General features: G+C 33.1%; 3 protein-coding genes across 9 annotated transcripts in view; 1 reads left to right on the top strand and 2 right to left on the bottom strand.

Annotated features, from left to right (window-relative positions):
• Window positions 1-4,070, top strand: part of LOC108214167 (protease Do-like 7) — a 30,771-nt gene extending 26,701 nt beyond the window's left edge. For both annotated transcript variants that reach the window (XM_017385998.2, XM_064088898.1), the window contains 7 exons: window positions 411-581; window positions 777-856; window positions 932-1,159; window positions 1,444-1,659; window positions 1,808-1,965; window positions 2,999-3,110; window positions 3,530-4,070. In XM_017385998.2, the coding sequence (XP_017241487.1) occupies window positions 411-581; window positions 777-856; window positions 932-1,159; window positions 1,444-1,659; window positions 1,808-1,965; window positions 2,999-3,110; window positions 3,530-3,706 (1,142 nt within the window). In that variant the 3' untranslated portion in view covers window positions 3,707-4,070. The remainder of the gene's footprint in view (window positions 1-410; window positions 582-776; window positions 857-931; window positions 1,160-1,443; window positions 1,660-1,807; window positions 1,966-2,998; window positions 3,111-3,529) is intronic.
• Window positions 4,071-4,841: 771 nt separating this feature from the next.
• LOC108211572 (putative pentatricopeptide repeat-containing protein At3g47840) lies at window positions 4,842-9,777 on the bottom strand. 2 transcript variants are annotated; one of them, XM_064088897.1, is made up of 4 exons: window positions 9,480-9,776; window positions 7,348-9,178; window positions 7,089-7,247; window positions 4,842-5,692 (listed from the first exon to the last, which is right to left on the bottom strand). In XM_064088897.1, exon 2 carries the CDS (start codon window positions 9,167-9,169, stop codon window positions 7,388-7,390), a length of 1,782 nt encoding a protein of 593 aa, XP_063944967.1. In that variant the 5' UTR covers window positions 9,170-9,178; window positions 9,480-9,776; the 3' UTR covers window positions 4,842-5,692; window positions 7,089-7,247; window positions 7,348-7,387. The 2 variants fall into 2 exon arrangements, with proteins under 2 accessions (XP_063944967.1, XP_017238698.1); XM_017383209.2 differs by having other exon boundaries at window positions 7,089-9,178; window positions 9,480-9,777.
• A 2,626-nt stretch (window positions 9,778-12,403) lies between these two features.
• Window positions 12,404-25,114, bottom strand: LOC108214964 (uncharacterized). Of its 5 annotated transcripts, none has more exons than XM_064088895.1 (13): window positions 25,047-25,114; window positions 23,528-23,975; window positions 21,248-21,589; window positions 21,118-21,159; window positions 20,876-21,020; window positions 19,519-19,748; window positions 19,258-19,315; window positions 18,667-18,744; window positions 18,483-18,571; window positions 14,546-14,627; window positions 13,844-14,032; window positions 13,600-13,748; window positions 12,404-12,486 (listed from the first exon to the last, which is right to left on the bottom strand). In XM_064088895.1, the coding sequence occupies exons 3-12, from the start codon at window positions 21,373-21,375 to the stop codon at window positions 13,602-13,604; spliced, it is 1,188 nt and encodes a 395-aa protein (XP_063944965.1). In that variant the 5' UTR covers window positions 21,376-21,589; window positions 23,528-23,975; window positions 25,047-25,114; the 3' UTR covers window positions 12,404-12,486; window positions 13,600-13,601. The 5 variants fall into 5 exon arrangements, with proteins under 5 accessions (XP_063944965.1, XP_017242731.1, XP_063944964.1 ...); XM_017387242.2 differs by lacking the exon at window positions 12,404-12,486 and adding an exon at window positions 12,559-12,985 and having other exon boundaries at window positions 25,047-25,113; XM_064088894.1 differs by lacking the exon at window positions 12,404-12,486 and adding an exon at window positions 12,559-12,969 and having other exon boundaries at window positions 25,047-25,106.
• Between the last annotated feature and the right edge of the window lie 1,626 nt (window positions 25,115-26,740).

Raw genomic sequence — 26,740 nt, 5'->3', positions numbered from 1 at the left:
GTGTTAAGTGAATTATTTCTATTTCTGTATTCAGCCCTGTTATACGTAGCCTTGTTACTATAAGTGTCAATGGTAAGTATACTCAATATGGAACTAGTAAGTGTTAATCAAAAACTTCCATATATCTGTTGAAAAATGATACTGTGCTTTTGTAATAGTTGAACATGGTAGAGATATGTAGAAGATTATAAATCGATGCTTTACGTTAATATTTAGGCATAATATCATGCAAGTATGTTAGGTAGTAAATGCTTCTGTTAGGAGCCTCAAGCTCAACTATCTTCATTGTCCCTCTTCCCCTGTGCTACATCAAAACCCGTTTTCCTTACTTCCTTTAATATATTATTCTTTTCGAAGTTTGATCCGATATATAGATAGATACTTCATTTAACGTATCTTTTCTGAGACAGAACCTGCAATACGTCGTGGAGATTCAGTTTATCTTGTGGGTTTAAGTAGGAGTTTGCATGCAACTTCTAGAAAATCTGTTGTTACCAACCCTTGTGCTGCTCTAAATATTGCATCAGCTGACTGCCCACGTTACAGATCAACAAATATGGAAGTCATTGAGCTTGATACAGGTAAGATGATTAGTTGGTTTCAGCAAATATTCTTTTATTCAGAAAGTAAATTAGTAAGTTGTTATAGCCAAGGGAATTTACTGATGCAGTGTCCACAGCTTACTTGGAATGTTTTTGACTCCAATGTTTTCACTTCCAACAACTTTGTCACTATAGATCAAATGAGCATTTTTATAATATTTACCCCTGCTGCAGATTTTGGGAGCACATTTTCTGGTGCACTGACTGATGAGCATGGAAGGGTTAAGGCTATTTGGGGAAGCTTCTCGACTCAGGTCTGTACTGATCTCCAGTGCTTGTGAGCTGCATCACCAATGTTATATTGATATAGCTTTTATCTTTCCTTGCAGCTAAAATATGGCTCTAGTTCGTCAGAGGATCATCAGTTTGTCAGAGGCATTCCTATATATACAATCGACAATGTACTGAAGAAAATAATATCTGGAGCTAAAGGGCCTGCTCTTCTTATTAATGGCATCAAAAGGCCAATGCCTCTTGTTAGGATATTAGAGGTTGAACTTTATCCTACGTTGCTTTCCAAAGCTCGGAGTTTTGGACTGAGTGACAGTTGGATCCAAGTAAGAATTATCTGTTGAATATTTCCTTCATCTTTTTGTCATTATCATCTAAGATGCAACATGGTTCTCTACTTCTCTATTACATAAAACCAATAACATTCTCGTTGGCCTTTTTGTCTTGAAATTACTGCAACAGCTAAGTGTGTAATGTGCTTATCTAGTAACTTAATATCTATATCAGTTGTCAGTTGTCACTGCATCGATGTCTAACACAAATACATATTTCGTGTTCATGGTAAATCATAATATTCATTTAATTGTTCTTATTTTTGTCTATTCTGTAGGCTCTCGTGAAGAAGGATCCTATCAGACGTCAAGTTTTACGTGTTAAAGGATGTTTTGCGGGATCAAGTGCAGAAAACTTACTTGAAGAAGGTGACATGATCTTGGCCATTAATAAGGAACCAGTTACATGTTTTCGAGACATAGAAGATGCTTGCCAGCTGTTAGATCAGTATGGTTACAATGATGGGAAGCTTAATCTAACTATTTTTCGTCAAGTGAGCCTCATACTTGACCAACAAACTATATTTAACCACTCTTTACCTTTTCCTTATCTGTGGCCTGCTTAAAACATCATATAACCTTTTCTAGATAAAAATCATGTCTAATTGTGTCTCCTCAAACATGTTGATTTTGGCAATTCAGGGTTCTGAAATTGAACTTCTGGTAGGAACAGATGTAAGGGATGGGACCGGCACTACACGTGTCATAAATTGGTGTGGATGTATTGTCCACGAGCCGCATTCCGCGGTTCGTGCTCTTGGATTCTTGCCCAGAGAAGGACATGGTGTATATATTACTAGGTAATTTTAAAGAATATTCATATGAAAGCTAGACATTCATTATTTTGTGATGATTTGAGAGCGCTTAATTTTTTATTGCTACATGAATCAGATCTTGTCATTTTCCATGTGATGTCTTTAACATGTTATTTGGTAAATATTGATCTAACCTTGTTGCTGGATACGTTTATAGCCATGTGTGCGTGTAGGGATGGCAGTTTTACCCGATCCGATGGATACCCGACCCGTTCCGACCCGATTGGGTCTACCCGAACCCGATTTTTTTGGATCTGGATCCGGATCTGGATCTTATTTTTAGACCCGAAAGAGTTTGGATCTGGATCTGGATCTTAGGTATTCCGAACCGAGACCCGACCCGAAACCCGAAACCCGATTAAAACCCGATCCGAACCCGAGACCCGATAAAAACCCGATACAAAATATTATATATATATATATATATATATATATATATATTATGTGTTTAATGTAAAGTATATATATTAAAATATTGTGAATTATTAAGTATGAATATTAACATTTTACTTAATTTTATATGCTCAATACATAATTTATATTCATTTCATCAATATTTTTCTCAGTTATTGTGCATTAAAAAATCTAAATATAATAAAATATAAAATATAAATGATAAGTTGAATGATTGTATACAATTAAGTTAACATGTTTCACGTGTTTATTGTATTAGACGAAACTTGTAAAACCCTTTTTTATGTTCCTAAATTTTAAAAAAAAATCAATCATCACATTTTTTATAGCTATATAATTTTTATTTTTTATTTAATTTTATTTTTTAAATACCCGAATGAGACCCGAACCCGAACCGAAACCCGAAAAAACCCGACGGATCGGATCCGGATCTTCATTTTCCAGACCCGGACCCGAACCCGAACCGACCCGAAATATAATGGATCGGGTCTGGATCTTAAGAAACCCGACCCGACCCGACCCGTTGCCATCCCTATGTGCGTGTGTATGTGTGTTCAAACTTGTTACGACTGTGTAATTGGTATTTATTGATATTGATTTTCAGGTGGTGCCATGGAAGTCCTGTTCACCGATATGGTTTATTTGCTCTTCAGTGGATTGTTGAAGTTAATGGGAAACCAACTCCAGATCTTGATTCTTTTGTTGATGTAACAAAGGTATGTATAATGTGCTTTCTTGCATGAGTGCCTGAAGTCATAGACCATAGCATGCACGGAAGCTCAAAGCTTCATGCAAAACCACGTGATGTAAATGAGATCTTGAAAATAAAAATAGTGATTTACTATTATGTCTGATCATTTTTAATCTGTGGAAAGAGAAGGTTAAGTAAGACCACTGATTATAAGACGGAAAGTGACAAACTACAAGCATCTAGGCCATATTTAATTTTTTGATCAATTGAGTCGTCAATCCTCCCAAATAAAAAAGAATATGGAGTGTTATTGTTATCTAACACTGACCTGTGACCTAGTTAGGGAACTCAGAAAAGGATTAATGCATAGTAAAATAATTAAACGGCACATTAGGAGCCTGTATCTATCTTATCCAGTTGGTGTATTGCAATGACCAAATACAGGAACTAGAGCATGGAATGTTTGTTCGTGTGAAAACAGTTCACTTGAATGGGAAGCCACGAGTACTTTCATTGAAGCAGGATTTGCACTACTGGCCAACATGGGAGCTGAGATTTGATCGTGAAACTGCACAGTGGCATCGAAAGACGATCAAAGCATTGAACTGCAATATTGCATGAAACAAGGGCTACTCTTTCGTGGTCTGCTTTGTGTCAAATGAGCATTGGGGTTTGTATAGAATGGGGAAATTGTATCTTGAGACTGGCATGCATGGTGGGCTCCTGCATCCGTAGTTGAAGACTAAATGCCATCGGCCATTGACAGACTGATGTGTTGTAGACACTAGTACTCACTTTTCAGAGGGTTCTTGGTAGAAAAAAATATGTGAAACTTAATTGCCATAGTACTGATCAATTGCAGGCTGTTCCAAATTTGTTATTATTTATTCTAGACAAATATCATTTTGTAGCATGTATTTTTTCTCGCGAAGCTTGTAATTTTTGTAAACTCGTGATTTTGGTCTATTATATATTTATTTATATATACCACCAGTGCCATGCGAGTCATATATACAACCAGTGAACTATTTTATGTCAGTTGTTAACTTGTATTACATAATATAGGCGGTGGTTTTAAAATATATAAAATTTGATTGTAGCACTTCTTAAACCAACGTTTACCTCATCAATTATACAAAAATTCAAATTCTGAAGCAAGAAAGTTAACGCATATTTCAACCAAATTTTCCCTGCTTAAAATACTCAGAGAAGCGACATAAGTATCTTATATATAAAGGTAGCTGAACTAATAATGTATACAAAAGTTTAGGTTATGAAGAGGTAAAGAAGTGGTTAAGGTTGTGTTTCATGCCTTTTCTCTGGTGCCAGAAACTTTGCCAAAAACAAGCAAGACAGGATCATTTCAGAATAAAATTATATGCATATCTTATTCATTACTTGGAATTAGGAATAAGGGAGAGGTGCTGGGTTGATAAAATTAACGAAATTAATTTTTTATATAAATATTTTTATATAGATCTTAAAAAAGGTAAATCATCACCAACATTATGTTATATTGTTAGGTTCAGCTACTTGTATGCATACCTAAGCTAGGAGCAACATGTATACCTAAGCTTATTAACCAAAAGACACAAGTGAAGGGATGTTGCTCCATTACATCATAAGCATAGCTGGACTGTAGTGAACTGAATCGTTTGAATGCATTATGTACACTACTTCTATTGATTCTTGCATATCTATTGAAAAGTTAAACAACTGCTAAAAAATGAAAACAACAGCACATCTGCTAAAAGAATGCTACATAAGCCAGACTTACCAAGGAAGAAGCTATCATGTATACTATTCTACATTCGCTAGTTCTCCAACTGGACTCCTCTAAGTTTAACAAAATTCTCTCGTAACTTGATGATTGATAGTGGAGAAAGAGAAGTTGCAGCCCATGTATTTGACTCAACTTTGTACACGAAGCACATCATGACATCAGTATGTAATAGGAATTACTTCCTATCAAAACAATAAATTGTAACCTTGAAAATGTGCATATTTGGACATCTTTTCCGTTATAGCAAGGATAGCACGAGCTTTAGACCATTTTTGTTTCTTATGATTCACAGCACAAAAGAGTGACGGCTTGTCATGTAACATAACAACAGTAATCTCCTCCCAGTTCGAAAAGAAGCTCCATGGTCCAACACAAGTTGTACAGGTCTCCTTTCCCAGATCAACACTTGCGATTTCTGCATTGCTTGATTCAAACAAAACCATTCCACAGTGTTGAACAATATGTGATCCTGTTGGGGCCTTCATCTAAAACCTTAAGGTATTTACACTCACAACAATATTCATCATGGAAAATTTACACTCTCTACAATCTATTTCTTCTTCATTTTCCCTATGATCTTTATCATAAAAAATTTACATGCCCTCGTGTTCATTCACTGTTCTCTCATACATTCTTCTCTCTCCATAGAATTGTTTTGTAATTTTTCATTCCATTCCAATCGCACCAAGTGAAGACAGCTTAGCTTTTAGCTTATGTACATTGTAATTTGTACCTAACCTCAGATATTTGTATATTTGTACTGTTGTACATAGTTTGTTAAATATTTCGGAATCCAAACAGATGTAAGTGGTGGCACAAGGTGCCTGCAAAAAAATAATTAATTTCTTTACTCACCAGGTAATCGTCAGAGGAAGACAATAAAACAGAACATTGAAAAATTAGAGTGCAAAACTTTTACATCAAACAAAAAAATTGGAAAATTTACACCTCATACATATATGATGCTAAATGGAATGTGTAATCAAGTTGAAGCTGGCACAACATGTTTGCTGTGGTGCTTGCAAATCCACTACATATACATATATATATATATATAGGGGAGGGTTCTGGTACAAACTTACAAACTTACAAACTTTTTTTGTTCAACGCATATATAACTTGAGTTCAACATTTTTTCAACATTTTTTGTTGAACATTGACTAAAATAGTGGTGAAGAAGTACATAAACCAATTTTTAAATGTAAGAACTAAGGTAAACATGTTATATAACTAATATTTATGTTTCTAGACCCTACCCAAACCCTAGAGGTATAGTTTAAACATATTTTTAGATATATTCAACACAATGATAATTAGTGTTCAACACCCGATGTTGAACCCCAGTTATAAATGTGTTGAAAACGCGATTTATTTATGCGTTATTTTTAAAAATTGTGATGTTTTTTGAAAAATTTTCAACATGGATACTTTATATAACTAAGGATTAACACGATAGGAGAATAAAAAAAAGTTTGTAAGTTTGTAACTTAAAAAAGTTTTTATTTGATCCTATCCCTATATATATATATATATATATATATATATATATATATATATATATATATATATATATCGTATAAAGCAGATTAGAATACATTTATGTTTGCTATCCTATTTACTTGCTGAGTTTCATCTTTTTAACAAAATATTTAACATAAAACCATAGCTTAGCAAGTACTTAAGTACAACATGCAAGAGAGTTCTTACAGACATACAGACAATCAGGTACAGACAATCTCATAGGCTCCTAAGCACACAGGCATCACATTCATATTCCCCAAAAAACACTGTCCATATTCTTTGGGTGAGATGTAACTAGGCAGGGGCAACTGGCAAGGACTAGTACATAATTAAAAGACTACAATGGTAAGTTGACCATCAACTTAATAGGAGCAAACTCTTGTCTCGATTAAACTCAGGTTCATAATAATTTTTTTTTATAACGGTCTCATAAGTCGGTCCTGACCCTTCTTAGTTCTTTCTACATCAAAATAAAGAAACTGATATTCCACACTGGTGAATAAATATGTCCAAGATCTAAATGTAATCTAAACCATCTCAACCTATTCTCTTCCAATATAACATACAACAGCCTTGAAAGTCGTAGTAGAAATGCATTAACATGTACATATATCTTTTAAAATCATTAATAGATACATATTTGAAAGGATAATGTATACGACATTTAAAGGAAGCACAAGTCAGTGACTAAGAGGTTACCTGATGATCTTTTTGGACCAGTAATTTGCACTCTACTTTTTTATATACTGAGAGTAGATGTTGGGCTGGATGAGACAGGTTTGAGTTGACTCTCAGTCAAGTCCTCTCGCCTCAGTGACTTGACTTACTGACATTTCATACATCAGCATCGATCACAGCCTGAAAGAATAATTTGAAGTTCACAAATGCATGATGCCAACATTTAGTAATCTGGTTATTGCCTCTTTAAGAACAAAAAAAAAGCACACGGGTCATCTACCAAATATTTAGCGTGACAAGGTTTGCGATTTCTGATCCAGTCACACAAAGCATTCCTCATCCACAGATGGACCCAACAGATTAAGTACATTGACTATTTCTGAAATTCTTGAATGAGAAAATTTGCCAACTGTAAACTTCTCCCAAATTCCTTCCACTTCAATTAGGCTGTGGCCAGGCTCCTTCTTTAGTCCACTAACCTTTAACTTTTTCCTGACCTCTGCAACACTACCCCACATTGCATCCGAAGCACATAGATTGGACAATAAGACGTATGGAGAAGTTGTAGTGGGCTGAGCTTCTAGCAAACGTTTACCCAAACGGTTCCCAAGTTGGACATCTCCATGAAGTCTACACGCCGAAAGTAAGCACCCAAGAACAACTGGATCAGATGTATGAGAATACTTCTCAAGGTAGTCTTCAGCCTCTTTTAGCCTTCCAGCACGTCCTAGTAAATCGATGAGGCATGAAAGATGCTCAGAAGTGGGAGAAAACCCATAGATTTCGTTCATAGTATTGAAAAAGGCTATGCCTTCATCCACAAGTCCTGCATGATTGCATGCTGTTAGAAGTCCAATAAATGTGACACTATCAGGTCGTGTTCCTCCATCTATCATCTGCCTAAAAAGTTCAAGTGATTTCTTCCCAAGACCATGATTTGCAAAACCAGTTATTATGCTGTTCCATGAAACAACATTATGATAACTTTTTTGTTTAAACACATTGTAGGAATACTGAATACTGCCACATTTAGAATACATGTTTACAAGCGCATTGTCAACTCCAATATCCTCATACAACCTAGTCCTAATTAGATGTGCATGCACCTGCTTGCCTTGGGGAAGAGAAGCAATACCAGCACACGCAGTCAGAGCACTGGAATACGTGAAGTCATCTGGACTCACTTCAACTCCACTCAACATCTCGCTAAATATACTCAAACCTTTTGCATATGCATCACAATGACAGCATGCAGTAATGAAGGTATTCCAAGAAATAGCATCTTTCTCTTGAATATCTCTAAATATTTTTTCTGCTTCATCGATCAAATGAAAAGTTGAATACATTGTCATCATTACATTACCAATAAAAGCAGAGGAGTCAAGCTTGAGCTTGATTGTTTGACAATGAAAGGCTATTCCTGTTATCAAATCTTCAGCATTAATGCAATATCCGAACACTGCCACAAAAGTAAAACGGTCTGGGATGAAACCTTGCCGACACATAAGTTTAAACGCCTCAAGCCCTTTTTCTGCTTGTTGACCTTCCATCAATCCAGCTATTAGAGCATTATATGAAACTGAAGTTGGTTCAGATGTAGTTTCAAAAACAGACAATGCATCACTTGATTGACCACATTTCATGTACATAGAAACTAGTGAATTAGAAACATATGAAATTGAAGAACAGCCACATTTTACTGATTGAGCATGTATCTGCTCACCAATTCTCAGTGACAACAGGCCAGCACAAGCACTAATTGCACTAGCAAAGACATGTTCATTAGGCTGTAATCGAAGCTGAGAGAAAAGCTCAACAGCCAAAAGAGGCTTCCCTGCCTGCTCATAACCAGAGATCATAGCTCCCCAAGTGACAATATTCCTGTCAGGCATCTCGTCAAAGACCCGACGGGCACATCTAATATTGCCACACTTGGCATACATGTTAAGAACATGATTAGATACAAAAACATCAAGAAGCATTCCAGCCTTAACAGCAGCAGCATGAAGTGATAGACCGCAGCGAAGTGTCTTAACTTTGGAACACTGATGCAGACAAGAAGCAAGATTTTCGGGTACCATCAAGTCTAGCATACAATTCATTACATACAACTGCATTTACCATACAAGGCTGTCTCATTAGTAACTAAGCCTCTAACAACCTATACATAATGCTTCAGAAATACCCAATAAAAACTGCCCCTCTCAATTCATATAACAAGAGTTGCTAAAATTAGTAACTAAGCCTCTAACAACCTATACATAATGCTTCATATTTATTTTTTTTTAAGATGGTTCCTCAAATTACAAATGCTAGCACATGAATCAAAATAATAATGGAATAAGTGATTACAAGAGCAGTTATTCAAGAATTGAAAAGATATAATATGCCGAAACCAAAAGCAAAACTTACGCGTATTCGCAGCTTCAAAGCAATCAGTGTGTGTGTGTTTGTGTTTTGACAGAGGATCAAGAATTCAAAGAATTACAGGGGCTTTAAAAAACAAAGCTGCGGGACACTGGGAACCCATCTCTGTTCTGTTCCGTTCGGCGAGAACTTTGGTTTGCTGTTTAAATTTCGGGTTAAATCTTAAAATCAAATAAATATTACACATATCTTAGGATATTGTGTTAAAGAATTAAAAATTACTTTTATAAAATTATATATATTTTTTTTAATGCTACTACAATCAAATGAAAAATAATGAATTCTAGTATTTTATGTAATATAGTAAGATTATTTTAAACTTTATCTACGGTTTAATGTTAGTTATATAATTTATCTTTTATTTAAATAAAAATATTAGTAGATATAGTTTATAAATCTCACTATTTTATCTAAAATAATAGAATTCATTAATTTTCATTTGGTTGTAATACCATTTAAGAGAAATATACAGAACTTTCATAATAGATAAATTTTAGTTCTTGAACACATATTTTAAGTTATCTGTTAAATATTTATTTTGATTTTACCCACTAAATTTGATGACTAATTTAACATCAACCCTTCATTTGAGTGAGCACTAAATTTTCATGTGAAGTCTTTTCGCAAAAAATATCTATTTTGAATTACTTATTTTTTTTGTCCATAAATAATATTGTGTAAAATTAAGAAAGGCCCTGAATATCATAAATTGAATTCAAATATCCTAAATATCATATTACGAAAAAATGGCCATAAATACAATTCTAATACAATATATCATGTAGCGTTAGATTATAAAGATAAAACTCTATGTAGCATTATGAGAGAGATTTTACATGGGTTTAGATTTGAAACGCTAACGAGTTTGGGCTTGAAAAACTTAAAAGGCCATGTTATAATCTAACCTTAAATTATCTAAGGTTAGATCTTTTAGTGTTTGCATGTGTTTTTCTTATGAAATTGGGCTAAAATAAAAGATAAACGCTATATCGTGTAGCGTTTTCAAAAAAATTATAAATATCATACAATTTTACGTTGTAAAGGAAGATTTTGGGTCATATTTTCCGCATCTGATATTTGAGACATTATACTTAAATTTGTGATACTCAGGTCCCATATCCTTAAAATATAGCTATAACAACTTTTTTTTAAGATTAAAACTAAAAATCTTCTCTCAAAATCCTTTAAAAAAAAGCCTCTTCTTCTTTTCCTAAACGTCATCGGAGACTCCCATCAGTTTTCATAGGTGGAAAGCCTTAAATCGATTATTTTCTTACTTCATTTTTGTTTTTTAATAATACTCCTTCCTAAGTAAGAATTTTTATTTTTTGAAATATATTATTTATTCAAACTATTATTATAATATGATTTATTCAATTTTTATCAAAGATTTTGAAAAGTTGTGATGCTCTTCGGTTCAATTTCGAGCCATACAAAAATTTTAACTATTAAAATATTTATAAATAAAAATTATAGAAACCACCCCTTTTATTTTGACCAGACATCTAATGTACTTGAGCTATATAATCCGCTATCATAGTATAATATATTTTAGAGTAAAATGTATTTTGTGTACATACATTCTAAGCGAGACACTACTTGCAATATTGTACTTCTAAAACCATCACATACAATATCACAGTTCATAACTCGATAATTTATGCATTCTCATTTATAATTCTTAACGTTTTAACAAATAAAGAGGTATTTGTGTAATTTCACCTCTGTAATGACTCTTGTGCTTCTTTTTGCTATTTAACGAAGCTGCAATCAATCCAAATCATTCTACAACCTCACGCAATGGATAATTAGGGTTGCGTGAGGCTGCAGTTTCGTTAAATAGCAAAAAGAAGCACAAAAAAATCATTACAGAGGTAAATTTACATAAATACTCTTTTATTTGTTAACAGCCTTAAGAATAATAGACGGACCATTACAAAGATAAAATTACATAAATACCCTTTTGTTAATTAATGGCGTTAAAAATAATAGACGGGCCTGTATAAATTGTATCGGGTTATGAACTGTGATATTGCATGTGTTAATTTTAATTTTAGAAATACATTATTGCAAGTTGTGTCTTGTACTCTCGCTTAAAGTACAAGTACACAAAATACATTTTACTCTATATTTTATTTATAACAATGTAAAATAGAGTTGGGCTCTATGGAGACCAAATATTTGGAGTACTTAGAGACTACATAATCAACTGTTAAAATAATATGACAATTAATGGACATGATTAAATATTTTTTGTCCTGCATTTCTAGTAATGTAACATTAATAATTTACATTATTCTTGTCCTGCATTTCTAGTAATGTATTATCAATATTCTTGTCATGCATTTCCTGTTTTAATTTTAATTCAAAGCTATCTTTATAATTTACACTTTTTTTTGTCCTACATTTCTAGTAATGTAATGTTAATAATTTGTCCTGCGTATTTGTAATATATCTAAGTATTATCTTGTCTTGCAACAAATTCAATTTGTTGGAGGACAATGACGACGAGTTCAGTACCAATCATAGCAATGTCCAACAACATCTTTGTTTTGTATGCAATTATCATTTTTATTTGTTAGGATTTCGATGATTGAACACCAATATTACGGAATTATTATTTTATGTTATGCAGGATTTAGAAGTACTACTTATTGTATACCGATTTAGAACTACAGGACAGGATAGGGAGAGAAAATGAATGTGCAGGACAAATATTTACAGCCCTTGGATGTTTAAAGATTGGATGGCTGTGATTAAGTCTCTCCATCCTCCACAAAATGCAGTCTCCATAGAACTTTTCTCTGTAAAATAATAATAACATATAATTTTCAGAATATTATTCGATAATCAATTTCATCAAAGCAAAACAAATATATATTATTAATAATAATATAAACATTATCAACCTGTTATTTTTATGAATATAACCGATAGATATAAACCGGTCTTAGCGCAACAAATACTTGAGTTAATTTTTGTCCAAATACACCTACATAATCAGGATCGAATAAACACATCAATACCAGTACAATGAAAAGAAAAAAAAAAAAAAAAAACTAAGTTATGAACAGAATTAACATTAAATATAAAGGCTAAGAAGCTAAGTCCACCAAACATCATAAACTCCTTGTACAGATTTTGTACAAATATTAAAACAAATTTTGGAAGGAGGCTAGAGTTGCACAATTTGAGTGGGGACTGAAATATATAGTAGTATTCCCGGCCCGGTGCCCCATCAGAGTCGATGGCTACCTCTCGTCTAAATAAAAATCTCCAATGAGGCCTGCTCTGTGACTTAATAAATAACATCTATCCAGATCTCTTTCTAAACCATGCTCTAAATGTTGCTCTATGTTCGAAAGCAATGACAACAAGACTCCACTCTTATATGTTATGACCACACTCAAGTCTATACTATGAGGCAGATAACTGACTTTGCACAGCATGGCTTTGTATAATGGATCCAGTTAATCTGCACCACATCAACACTGAACAAATTTATATTGAAAAATGTGAAACTTCAAGGATGGAACAGTGTACAACAAAAAGTAAGGATACCAGATTAGCCAAAGAAAAGTAAAAAAAGAAAAGAAAAAGGGAACTGGTGTATGCACTTGTGTACACGTGTATAGTTCATGATAAATAAAGCAAAAATAAATAAATTTAACAAGACCTTATGGATAAGGAGATAAAACTAGACTTCATAAATTAAGTGTAAAATTCTGAATATGAATGTTGTCACTTGTCATTCATTCTGCTATTCATTTATCAATAGTCATTATGTCCTAATAAACAGGGAAGACTCATTTGAGCCTCAGCGCCAAACTGGTTAAGGTGTTTACATGAATTTTGTTATCATACCATGATATATAGCATATTCAACTTGAAATTTGAACTCTTATTCTGGACAGTAGGGACAATTTTTCCTTTAATAAATCATAATTAGTTAGAAAATTGCTAAAAGAAGTTGGACTTTCATCTCTATTGGAAATAAGGACATGTACATATTAAGATATGTGGATTCATAACAATCTTTTATAAAACGTATTAAACTATTGACAAAAGTGAAAGAGAAAAAAACAAAACCTGAAGAGGTTGTTACCTTTATTGTGTTAACCAACTGAAGATGACTGCCGTCAAAAAGATTAATGCAAAACCACCATTTACTATATTATCGACATCTTTTATCTTCTCCATTCTTTTATTAATGACATTCCAAACATTAGTATATGGGCATTTCCCGGGCTGAACCTACAACATCCATGCATAACAAGTTAGGTGGTACAAAACTAGGTCTGAAGGCAACAAAAAAATGAGACTTTTATGGCCATCAGCATAGAACTTACAATGGTGCTGGGTTCAGCACTCTGCTGCTTCTCATCTGAACTAGTAACGTTTCTTATCAGGTCATCAACTGATTGTTCCAATAAGATTTTAATATTATTCGCTCGAGAGTCTTTCATCGGAAAGACATTGTAAGCTGAATCAGTATGAATTGTTTCCATGACTGAACCAAAAAAGTTGGTCACAGGTACCTGGTAAAGGGCAATTAAAGGTTAGGACAGCCTGACCCTATTCTCTGACTGTTTGTATAGTTACAACAGATTTCATACTTCTTGTTAACTTTTTAAGGAAGGTTCAATCTAACAGTTCCAAACAATCAGCTGTAAGTCCGTGTCATGAGATGCAAAGAAACCAAATCCAGCAACTATATATGAAATTTCTATTTTGTTGTAGAAAATTAATGTGTTTAAAGTTGAAATGTCCTATGAAGAAAAAATGTATTCTCGAAACACAGCTTTGGCAGAAGTCAAAGTTACCGAGAACTGCAATTTTAACTAGTATTTGAACCATAGGGATAACTTATATTACTTTGACTTGAGACATAGGAGGACAATAAACCCTTGAAGGTCCCCATTTCTTTTTCTCAATTTTCAGACATGTTTCGACTATGTCTTGATAAAAGGGAGAAAAGTCTTCACAACCCTAGATAAGTGAAAAAACAAATTTCAAAAAAAAAAAAAAAAACAGATCTAAAAGCGTCATACCTCCTCCAGTTTTCTTTGGTAGAGATCTGTGCGATAGTATGCAGTTGACATCAAATAGTTTGGATTATAGGAAGTGAAAAGACTGCATAAGAATGACATTAAAATTTATCCATATTAAGATTTGGTTAAAGCAAACTGATAGGAACAAGGACATCAATAAGTAGCAAAAACCACATCATCTGGACCATCAGGCAGTAAAATATTTTCAAAATCTACTGCAAATGTCCCGATGCATATTCCGTGTCAAGGTTGAGAGGCTTATGATGCTCAAATAGTTTGAATCATGATATCTAATGCTGCACCTAAGACTTTCTGGTATGCAAGATGTATATCGTCACCAACAATGAAATATTATAAATTATCCATAAACTCTCATCAACTGTTAAGAACCATATATTGCAGTTTTAGTATGATGTACATTCATAAAGAATGCAGATGGAATATCTGGAATATCTTCTTCGATTGACCGGTTTATGTTTTCGTTCAGCACAATTATAAATGGGCCGGTTAAATTTTCACACGGAAGGGACATGTCTTTACTTCAATACCAAAATGAAATTCCGAATGATAGATGAAGAGTATTGGGAACATTGTGGGTATATTTAACACATATATGTAAATATGTGATGAACAAATTATATATATAGAGAGAGAGTTGAGCTCAATGGAGACCAAAAACTTTGGAGTCCTTAGAGACTACAAGACCTACCGTTAAAATGATCTGACAATTAATGGACATGATTAAATATTCTTTGTCCTGCATTTGTTGTCCTGCATTTCTAGTAATGTAATATTAATAATTTATACTATTCTTATCCTGCATTTATAGTAATGTATTATTAATATTTTTGTCCTGCATTTCTTGTTTTAGTTTTAATTCAAAACTATCTTTATAATTTACACTATTCTTGTCCTGCATTTCTAGTAATGTAATATTAATAATTTGTCCCGCGTATTTCTGATATATCTAAGTGTTATTTTGTCTTGCAACAAATTCAATTCGTTGCAGGACAATGACAATGAGTTTAGTGCCAATCATAGCAATGTCCAACTACATCTTTGTTTTGTATGCAATTATTATTTTTATTTGTTAGGATTTCGGTGATTGAACACCAATATTATGAAATTATTATTTTATGTTATGATGGATTTAGAAGTATTGTTTGTTGTTCACCGATTTAGAAGTGCACAACAGGATAGGGAGAGAAAACGAATGTGCAGGACAAATAACATGAGTCCTTGGATGTGTAGGAAATGGATGGCTGTGATTAAGTCTCTCCATCCTCCACAAAATTCAGTCTCCATAGAACCTCTCTCTCTCTCTCTCTCTCTCTCTATATATATATATATATATATATAGGGGTGGGTTCTGGTACAAACTTACAAACTTACAAACTTTATGCGTTCAACACATATATAATTTGAGTTCAACATTTTTATAACATATTTTGTTGAACATCGATTAGAATTGTGTTGGAGAAGTACATAAACTAATTTTTTAATGTAAGAACTAAGTTAAACGTATTATATAACTAATATTTATGATTCTAGACCCTTCCCAAACCCCAGAGGTATAGTTTAAGCATCTTTATAGATATTTTCAACATAATGATAATTAGTGTTCAACACCTGATGTTGAACCCTAGTTACAAATGTGTTGAATGCACGATTTATTTACGCGTTTTTTCTAAAAATTGTGATGATTTTTCAAGAATTTTCAACATGGATACATTCTATAACTAAGGATTAACACGATAGGAGAATAAAAAAAAAGTTTGTAAGTTTGTAACTTTAAAAAGTTTTTATTTGATCCTATCCCTATATATATATATATATATATATATATATATATATATATATATATATATATATATATATATATATATATATATATATATAAAGAACATAAAATATATTTTACAAGTAGAATACACAACTTGTATTCTTTTATTTAGAGTTGTTGCTCTAAGCTCTCTACGAAGGCACTTCATTCTATCCCTATTACAATTCCTTATTCCATATCTCTATATATCTACAAATGACCATGGTCTGTATTATATTTTATATGTTTTCTCATTCTCTCTTTAAAGAGTGGATGCAGTTTATTTACTATGAGTATATTATTTCAGCCATTACATTCACAGGGAACTGCAACATATGTTATTTCAGCCATTAGATTCACGGGGAACTGCAACATATGTTAAATACCACAAACTATATAGGAAAAGTAGGGAAAGTAGGTCTGTGGATTGGATTTTAGCACTCCACCTCAAACTGACTTTGTATATCAAGTTTAAACTTAAATATCCTCAGATAGTTTGGTCTTAAAGGATATTGTAAAGATATTAACAAATTGCTATTCTTGACCCTTCCAAACATATCATGGTGCTTGCTCAATGTAGACTTCTTCGAGATAACCATTCAAGAATGCTGACTTCACATCCATCAGATATATGTTCTGCCGATTCTGAGCTGCAGCTGTTTTAGGATGCCTTATACTGTCTACTTTTGATGCCGGAGCAAATACCTCACCATAATCAATTCCATAATTGTGTTCATAATCTCTAACAACTAACCTTGCCTTGTATTTTTCTACTTTCCCTTTCTGATTTGTTTTTGTCTTAATTGTTAAAGGTTATAAACAGAAGTATGGAATTGATTATGATGAGGTATTTGATGTTTTAACAAGACTATACACGACACTATAATACTCCTTACAATGATTGCAGCTCCGCATCGGTGTAATATACATCACATGGAAGAAGTCAGCATTCTTAAATGGTTAGCTTGAAGAAGTTAAAGTCTATTTCACTCGTGAAAAATCCAGTGTCTCATAGTCAAAGTAAGCATATGAAGATTATATATCATTTTATTCTAGGACATGGAAACAACAAAATTGTGGAGCTGGTGCCCTGCAGAATTGAAGAGCAATTAACAGATAATTTTACAAAGTAGTTGAAGGCTGAAGTGTTTCAAAATTTAAAAAGGCAAAGCTTGGAATGCAAAGCCGGGTTTGAGGGGAAGTGCTAGAATCCGCGAACCCACTTTTCCTGTATTGTGTGCACTGTATAATATATGTTTCAGTGCCTCATAGGTCTGAGGGCTGAAATAGCATAGAAAATAAACTGCATCCACTCATTTGTGGAAATATATAGTACAGATACAGACTATGGGCATTTGTAAATAAATATAGAAATATAGAAGAAGTTATAACAAGGATGGAATAAGTGCCTCCGAGCAGAGCATCTCTTAAAATAAAAGAATACAAGTTGTGTATTTTATTTGGTAAAATATACATTATGTTATTTATACTTCTAGAGTGTGTGTGTGTGTGTGGTCCACTACGTTTCCAACTACAAGTAAGTTGCTTTTTTAAATCAATCACCACCAAGTCTTTTGACAATATAATATCTATATTCTATAAATAACTTTTAAGAAGATTCTACTTGAAAAAAGTCATTACTCAAACTATAAAATGAATATTCTATGTTGTTCCATATCCATCTTGTCAATTACATGATCATTATTTGATATAACATTTTTAGAAGTTTCTGTCTCTTTGTTCTAGTTTTATCCATTCAACTTGTTAGTGTATACTACTCTTAACCAAGGATAATACATGCACATCACACGTATAAAAGTCTAATCCATGTCAAAATGTGAGACTCGTGAGAGAGATCGGATTGAAAGTAAAGAAAGACAACTCACTTGTCTACAAGAAATGAAAATAGAACTTGAAATAGATTAAATGACTTTGAACTTAATTAATGTCGAAATATCCCCCAAATTGTATCCATATATAAGAGACGTGAGTCACATGTAGCAATATTAATCAAAATTATGGGAAAAAATGCATTGCACGAGTAATTAAATAAACTTGTTTCCAATTTACGAAAAAAAAGTTGGAACGTCTTGGTAAAGTTAGCTTCTGACATACCTGTTTAATGAAGCATTAGCATATATATTAAGCCTCTCAAAGAAAGCAAGGGTATAATATGTGAATCGATCCACAACAGAAACGCCTACCTGTACCGGACACAATTAATTTAGGAAAGGAATATTCATATATTAAGGTAAAAGATTGACAAGTGAGAGTTTGTGTGGCAAAAAGGCAAACGCACATCAGAATCCAAATGATGAGAATAAGAGTTTTCTCCTTTCTTACTACTTCCAATAGCCAAAACACCAGGAGACTGAAGCTGCAAGCAAATTCTAAGCTAATTCAGATATCTATATTCACATAATATTGTAGAAAGTATAGTTTTTTGTAATAGGAATTGACATTTCATTACATTTTAGTCGACATAGTCTTTTAGTGCAGATGCTGCGGTCATAAGGACAGTTGGGAACCTATTATGAAGTGTGGAGTTATCTAACAGGAGTGTGTTTTCAAAGTGTTGGATCATTGCAATTCATTATCAAGTTAAAGTTACAGTCAATTAAATGATATAGAAGTCCTTCAGTAGCGATCATGTATCACCAATAAACTTCTCCGGAATATAATATAACATCATCTCATAACAGTGCATCACCAGTAGTATGTTCTCTGGTATCAGTTAAGATAGAGTATTGAACTTGTATCAGTTACTGATTGATTAGCAATTCATGACGTTTTCTTATATGTATTTGCTTATATTTTTAGCTGTAAGCTAGGCATCTACTTATATATCTAGCTTTTCATGTTCACTGTATATAGCAGGTACATAACAAACCTGTGAAAAAAGGGTGGCAGCTTGGCAGGTATCCACCATAATCAGCAGCTCCTTGAATCTGAGTTGCATGTAAATAGTTATGCTTTAGCAATCATCTTCAAAAAAAACTTAAGCAAGTCGCTTATTAATGCTCAACAAGACTTCATCATCAATGTGCATATACACAATGTATATCCAAACACAGATCATATAAAACAGCTAGTTATATATTAATAAAAGCAATAATTTAAGAAAATACCATTATATATAACAAGTTCTCACCTGCGCTTTTCTTTCATTTGTTTAACTGCATCAGCTAAATCATGACTCTGAAGCTCCTCCGAGTCCTGAAATTTCAGGAACTCATCTCCTCCATGCCCTGTCATATATAATAGTATATGGCTTCCTTCATCACTCAAAAGACGCTTTGACCTCGGGACAGCACTTTCATGACGCCCCATTAAAACTCGAAAAAAGTTTTCTGTTGTCACTTCATAACCTCGATAATCTACCTAGCATATCGCAACATGAAGCAACCAGTGCTATCAATAAGACATGTACAATCATATAATAGTACAGTAATAGTAAATCTTGAAAGTTACAAGGGAGTCTCATTACTACTGGTCAGCTTCTTTTCTAATAAGGAGAATCTAATATTTCTACAGAGTAATTCCAGACTCGGAAGTATTGTTTCTCGAACTGATACTAATGACAGAATGATTTGTTGTTGACTTGTTGTCGTTCTTTTTCTTGCTAAATCATAGGATGCTTTTTCTAAAAAGTTTTAAGATATCTAGGATATTCCTCAAAAGAATCCAATGAAGTTTTTTCTATCAATTATTAAATTCTAAATATATATGAAATGATTTAATTGAGCTAAGATTACAGGTGTCTACCAGATGTCAGCTTGAATGAGTAAAGCAACATATTTTAGAATATCAAGTAAATGGACTTGCAAACACAGACTCATGTTGGAAAAGAAATCTGTGGAGACTTGTCCAAGTGTCATACTCAGCAATATTCTGACAATTTTGCATATTTTTGGCCCAAATGAAATTTTCCAGTGTCCAGATCGATATCCATGTGTTAAGTGTGGCACAGGTACTCAGGGTTAAATAATGAGTCGGGTGACAAACCACAGATACAGTTGTTATTCAGTGAAGCTTGAAATGGTAATATGCAAAAACATTAGGCAGACATGGCAATCACCACAAGTGGAACACTAAGATTGAAATCAAAGCTCATTAGTAGAATAAAGGAATTCAATCAGCTCCATAATAGACAAGGCCTTCGCCTAGAGGAACCTAGAGTCAGTGGTCAATGTTAACATCCTCCATTTCATATCCGCAAGATACAGCTCAAACTTTGACTAGACTAAATTCATGACATATCTCATTTAAAAGAAGAAGAAACTATAATTTGTGGCTCAAACATTAGATTTTTTTCCTTTCAGAAAACCAGCTTCATTCTTACCTACATTATATTAAAAAAATCAGTTATATTATATATCTTTTCATTACAATTCACATTAAAACGTATGACTACTCTCTACAAATACTAATACACAGTTATATCCTTATATACGAAGGCCTAAAAGTACAACTCAAAAGCATCGCAAAAAACTCAAACAAATTGTCACCTCAACATTATCTCCGTACAAATTAAGCATGTGATTCTCATTGTTAAAGACTTGAGCAGGGTACTTATTCCGCGCATTGCAAGCCATGTCATCAGCCAACATAAGTATTATCCTCTCATCCGGAATCCCTAACCGTTTCACAGTCCTAAATCAAACAAATACACATAATTGGAAACCAAACACATACAACATGTAAAATGCGAAACAAACACAAAATACATTCAAAAACAAGCCTCAATTACCTGTATAGCGACAAGGTATTGGCCATATGACGATAATTAAACCTGATGCATTGAATACATAGCAGTAATTACGAGTTTGAAATTGTATAATAAACATGAATATATATAGAGAGATAGGAAAAGGACTGACCAGAAGCGAGAGGTACAAACAAGGACAGCCCAATTATTAGTGTGCATAGTCGTTGATGATTGAGTGGGTTGAATATGAGTGTATAGAAGAAGCATTAACATAAGCACCAGTGGTGATTTCATCTTCATTCCTCAAGGAATTAGCCACACACAACTCCAGAGCAGAATCTAGATTATTAATTTAGCCAAGTTTACTGTATAGATCTGGGGCAAAGTTGTTCATCTGTAGCTTGTTTCGGATTTTGTTAGTGAACTCCGCTTGACAGATGCTTGTTTCGATTGACAAATCAGTTCATAACTCTTCTGATTTAGAACAGCATCTCTTCACTCGGCAGGACATCAGCTAAATATATTATAAATTAGTATATATTATAAATAAAATTTATAGAAATTATATAGAAAAATGCAATCCAATGTGCAATTAATCCAATACATTAATATATATTTTTATAAATAAAATTTATAAAAATTATATAGAAAATGCAATCCAATACACATTGTATATAATTTTACCTCACATGTGGCATAAAATGGATGTGGATTGGTTTTGGATCAATAAATTTGGATTTGGTCATGACGCGAAACCATATTTGATCCATATTTAATTAAGAGCTTATTGCAATTCGCACCCCTAGACTTCGGCCCAAAAACACTTTAGTATGCAAACTTTAGATAATTGCACTTCGCCACCCACTGGTCTTTTGTGCGCGGCAATTTGCACCCCTTCCGTCAATCTCCGTTAAATTTTCATGTTTAACGTTACTTTAGCAGGGGTAAAACGGGAAATCAAGTTTTTATCTATCCTCTTCTCCATTTTACTTTATATAAGCCCTAATCTCATGTTCATTGGCCCTAATTTACAGCAATATTACATGCTGCAACAATGTGGATGATGATGAAGGGAGAATGAAGAGGGTATTGGTCTATCAAGTGTAACTATAACATTTTTTGTGGGTGATACCCAGCGGAGTTTGATTTCTATATTTGTATACCTGTAATTTTTATGTGAAATATGAATAGATTTAAAACTACAGTAAATACCACTGGGCTGGTTTAATACAACTAGTGCTTGATGATTAAATCTTGTATGTAGTTAATTAAATGTTTTGATGCAAAAGACTAAAGTTAGTCTTTAATAAAGCTTTCTCTCATGCCGTAGTTCAGTTTTGATGGTCTGTAGACTTTAAAAGTTGACATCGTTGACCATCAAGGTAATGCTTCAGTTGAAGCTGCAATTTTGAAACTTGATTATTTTCTGTAAATCATATTGAACACTTTGTGTCACTTTCAAATGGAGGATGACAATGGCCTTGAGCTTCGGTTGAGTCTATCTTCTGACTTCTGGTAAATCATATGCCACCCCAAGGTCTAGAAACGACAGCTCTTCAGAGACTAGGATAGAAGAAGTTGATAGAGGTAGCAAAATAATCGATGATTTTAGAAACTTTCTTCATGCTGGAACACAGAAACTGTCTTATTAAGCCACTAGTAATGGGTTTGTATTTAATTTTTTTTAATGACACAATTGCCCTCAATTTTTTAACGGAACCGTTAAATTTTGACGGAAGGGGTGCATATTGCCGCGCACAAAATACCAGTGGGTGGCGAAGTGCAATTATCTAAAGTTCGCATACTAAAGTGTTTTTGGGCCGAAGTCTAAGGGTGCGAATTGCAATAAGCTCTTTAATTAAATATGGTTTAAAATTGGTTTGGGTAAAAAATGGTTTCGGGTCAAAATATGGATTAACCATTTTTTTAATATAATTAAAATAATATATACTTTTTGAGTCAAAAAATTAACAAAACAATATCTTCAATCTGTTATTTCAGGAAGGAAACTGAAATCTCTGATAACTAGCCAAGAAAATTTACAAAAAAAAAATAAGAAGAAAGTAAACAACATGCCTTTAATACAATCATCCGAGAACACTGTCTAGCACAGGAAAAGTACTCCAACACAAACAGGAAGTCATATTAAATGGATAAACTCGAGCAAGGCTTTTGAACCGACTTAAATACTCACTGCTGAATCCTGAATACTGAGATTATCATCTCTAAATCACAAGCTCTATATTTTTGATGTCAACTATCACCTCATCTCAAAAACAGAGTCTACATCAGCACTCAATGAACAAGACAGAGTAGCTCAGAGGTATATTTATTTTATGCCTAATTATAGATCTCTCCGGCTGGTTCTCAAATCTGGATGTGACAATTTATCAAACACTTGCCTTGCACTAATTTTATCAAGTATTTAGACTTATATTAGAATATAACATACCTCTAATCTCCCGCTTTTCATGATTTGTCGATACCCATAACTCTATTTGCTGTGTATCCTCCCTTTGCTGTGTATATCGAGTATGTAGTGTATATGTATCGCTAGTGAAAACTGTTGAGTTGAGTCGAGAATCAGGCCCGATTAGTATGAGAGATGTGTATGTTGGTAAGGACTCGGAGGATCGGATATTTGTCGAGACAATGTTAGATGTTTCAAAAGGTTCGAAAGATAGTGCTGCTGATGGTTCGGGAGGAGGCTGTGAGGGGATCTTCTCTTCTCGTAATTGTTAGTACATCTTATTCTACTGCGAGTATGAAACAAGAGAACAAATAACAGGACTTCAATTATATTTGCCTCGGCTTTAGTTCTCTTGGGCCAAAATCAGACAAGTAATAATCTGGGCTTGAGTTGATGTGGGCTCTGGTAAGAAGACAACAAATCATGTCCTCTGCAATTTAACATCACAGGCCTTAGATAAACTGTACACGACCTTAAGAAAAGACAGCCGAGGATGGCAAGTAAGCCCAAGCAAAACTGTCGGTTCGGTTAAAAACCCAATCGAACCGTAATAACAGAAAATTGAAATTTTAAAATTTTGAAAATCGAACCGGACTGAACTTATTATTCGGGTTTTATATCATATTGCCCACCGAACTCAGTAAAACATATCAAGTTGCTACCCAATCTCCACGGCGACTCATTTAAACCACTGAAATGCTATTATATATCATTCCGTTAACTATACATATATATGATGAATATATTACCCTCCCGAAGGATAGAATAGTGTTTTGTGATCCTTAAAGGGGTAAGCGAATTTTATCAAGTACCGAGTTCGGTAATATTCAGGTACCGGAATGATATATATATAATAGATTCTTGGAAACCGAAGGCAATGAGACTCAGAAAATGCTATTGTTTTTCTTAACCTTCAGCTAAGTTGTATATCTGCACCTTGATCTATATTTGCTTTCAGGACATGTACTCACTATTTTGGTTCATAACTAGTCATGTAGACCTTGAATATCTAACAATATATTGGGTGTCTGTTGACGGCTGAAGTGCATGTCTGGACTCCCGAGAGAAATCAACCTCATTTGATAGTACATTGGATTGCAGTTCATAAACTTTATGATTTCAGGTATGAAGTCTGACTATTACAGATCACCTGTGTTGCATTTCACGCTATTCAGGTACCGGAATGATATATAATAGCATTTCAGTGGTTTAAATGAGTCGCCGTGGAGATTGGGTAGCTACTTGATATGTTTTACCGAGTTCGGTGGGCAATTTGATATAAAACCCCTTATTATTCAAACCGAACTGAACCAAAATAATTTCGGTTATTCAGTTCGGTTCGTTTTTAACCGAAATTTTTAAAAAATTGCAACATAAATATAAGAATAAGAAAATACATAAATAAGTACAACATTATGGATCGAAAATGATTAATATCCATGATTGAAAAGATTAATATCACGATTACATCAGTTATTAGTACATCATATAGCCCCACTACCTGGCAGGCTGTAGCAAGGCAGAGTCGGAGCTTGAATCGGAAGATTGAATGTGCAGTTATGCTTCTGATGCTTTACTATTAGATCTGGTGGTCGCAAGAAGCAAAGGGGCTGGTGGTTGTCTGCTCGGTTGCCGCTCGATGCTGCTTAACAGATTACTCCCTCGGTCTCTCTCATGTCTTTACGGTTACTATTTTAGGATGTCTGCTCTCATTTCTTTACGTTACTATAAATAGTAAGTTTTTCCTATCATTACATTCACTATTTTCTCCCATTATCTCATATTTAACAATAAAAACTACTATTACACCCACTACTTTTCTCCACTATCTCAAATCTATTATTAAATATTGGTAGGTCCCACCACTTTACCCACTTTTCATCTAATTTTACTCATTTTTCATACATTGTCTTGGTCTCCGTGCCCCCTCCAATGTCCCCCTCCAATGTAAACAATTGAGGGGGACGGAGGGAGTATAAGATTGGGGTATAGGTTTTTAGTTGTGTAGGTTGCTCTTGAATGTATTATTGTTATTATTATTATTTATTTTATTATATATATTATCATATTATATATAAATATAATTTTAAAATTATATATAATTAAAACGTCGGTTATTTCGGTTAAACCGAAATAATTTTTTCAAAAACCGGACCGGACCAAACTTTTAATTCGGTTATAATCGAAAACCGAACTAACCGAAATTTTAAAAAACCAAACCGGACCGAATTTGTACGGTTCGGTTCGGTTTTTTCGGTTCGGTTCTGTTTTGCTCAGCCCTAGTGGCAGGGGTGAGAAAAAACGAATAAATCCAAAACCGAAACCGACAAAAAAGGATTCGAAAAATTAAAAACCGAAACCGATTATTCGATTTCAGTTTTGGATAGAAACCGATCCGACAAAAAACGAACCGATCTGAACTTTAAATAAATTATTTATAATTTATATAAAATCTTAAAAAATTATATATTATTTATAATTTATATAAAATCTTAAAACTTACACATAAATATCTATCGATACCATAATAAGTCAATATAGGTATAATTTGTAGTCCAAAATTTTAATTATAATTTTTGGTTTGGTAATCTCCCTCTCCAACTATAAGTTTACAGCATGTGGAGGTCTATTACTCTTAAATTGTTAAACATTTTCAAATACTAAAAACACTCGTGATAATACATTATCATATAATATTTCATAAAAAATTATAATAATGTTAAAAATAAAATTATAAATATATAATATTGATAAATCTTTTTAACTCTAACATGTTCTATTTCAATACAAACACGAATCATTACGTAACCTTTTCTAACTCTAATATGTTACATGACAAATATGTTTTTTCATATATATGAATATATATGAAATATGAAAAATCCGATTTAAGATTAATTGAATAATAAATTATCACATATTAATAACATATTTTTTTTTAATAAATTGATAATAAATTGTAAAAGCTAAATTTTCATGATAAAATATAATCCGTTGGTTAATATAATTTAATTAAAATTCAATTCATTAATATTAAAATACTAATAAAATAATGTTAAAATTTAAATTATAAATAATAAATTACGAATTATATAACCGTCCGTGCTTCGCACGGGTTAAAGGCTAGTATATATATAAGATTACGAATTATTCGATCTTTCTTACTATATTGAGCCTAGCAGAGGAAAACTATAA

Source organism: Daucus carota, chromosome 3 (genome assembly GCF_001625215.2).
Source record: "Daucus carota subsp. sativus chromosome 3, DH1 v3.0, whole genome shotgun sequence".
Classification (NCBI taxonomy): domain Eukaryota; kingdom Viridiplantae; phylum Streptophyta; class Magnoliopsida; order Apiales; family Apiaceae; genus Daucus; species Daucus carota.
Note: the sequence above shows the minus strand (reverse complement) of the source record. Positions and strands in the feature narration are given on the sequence as shown.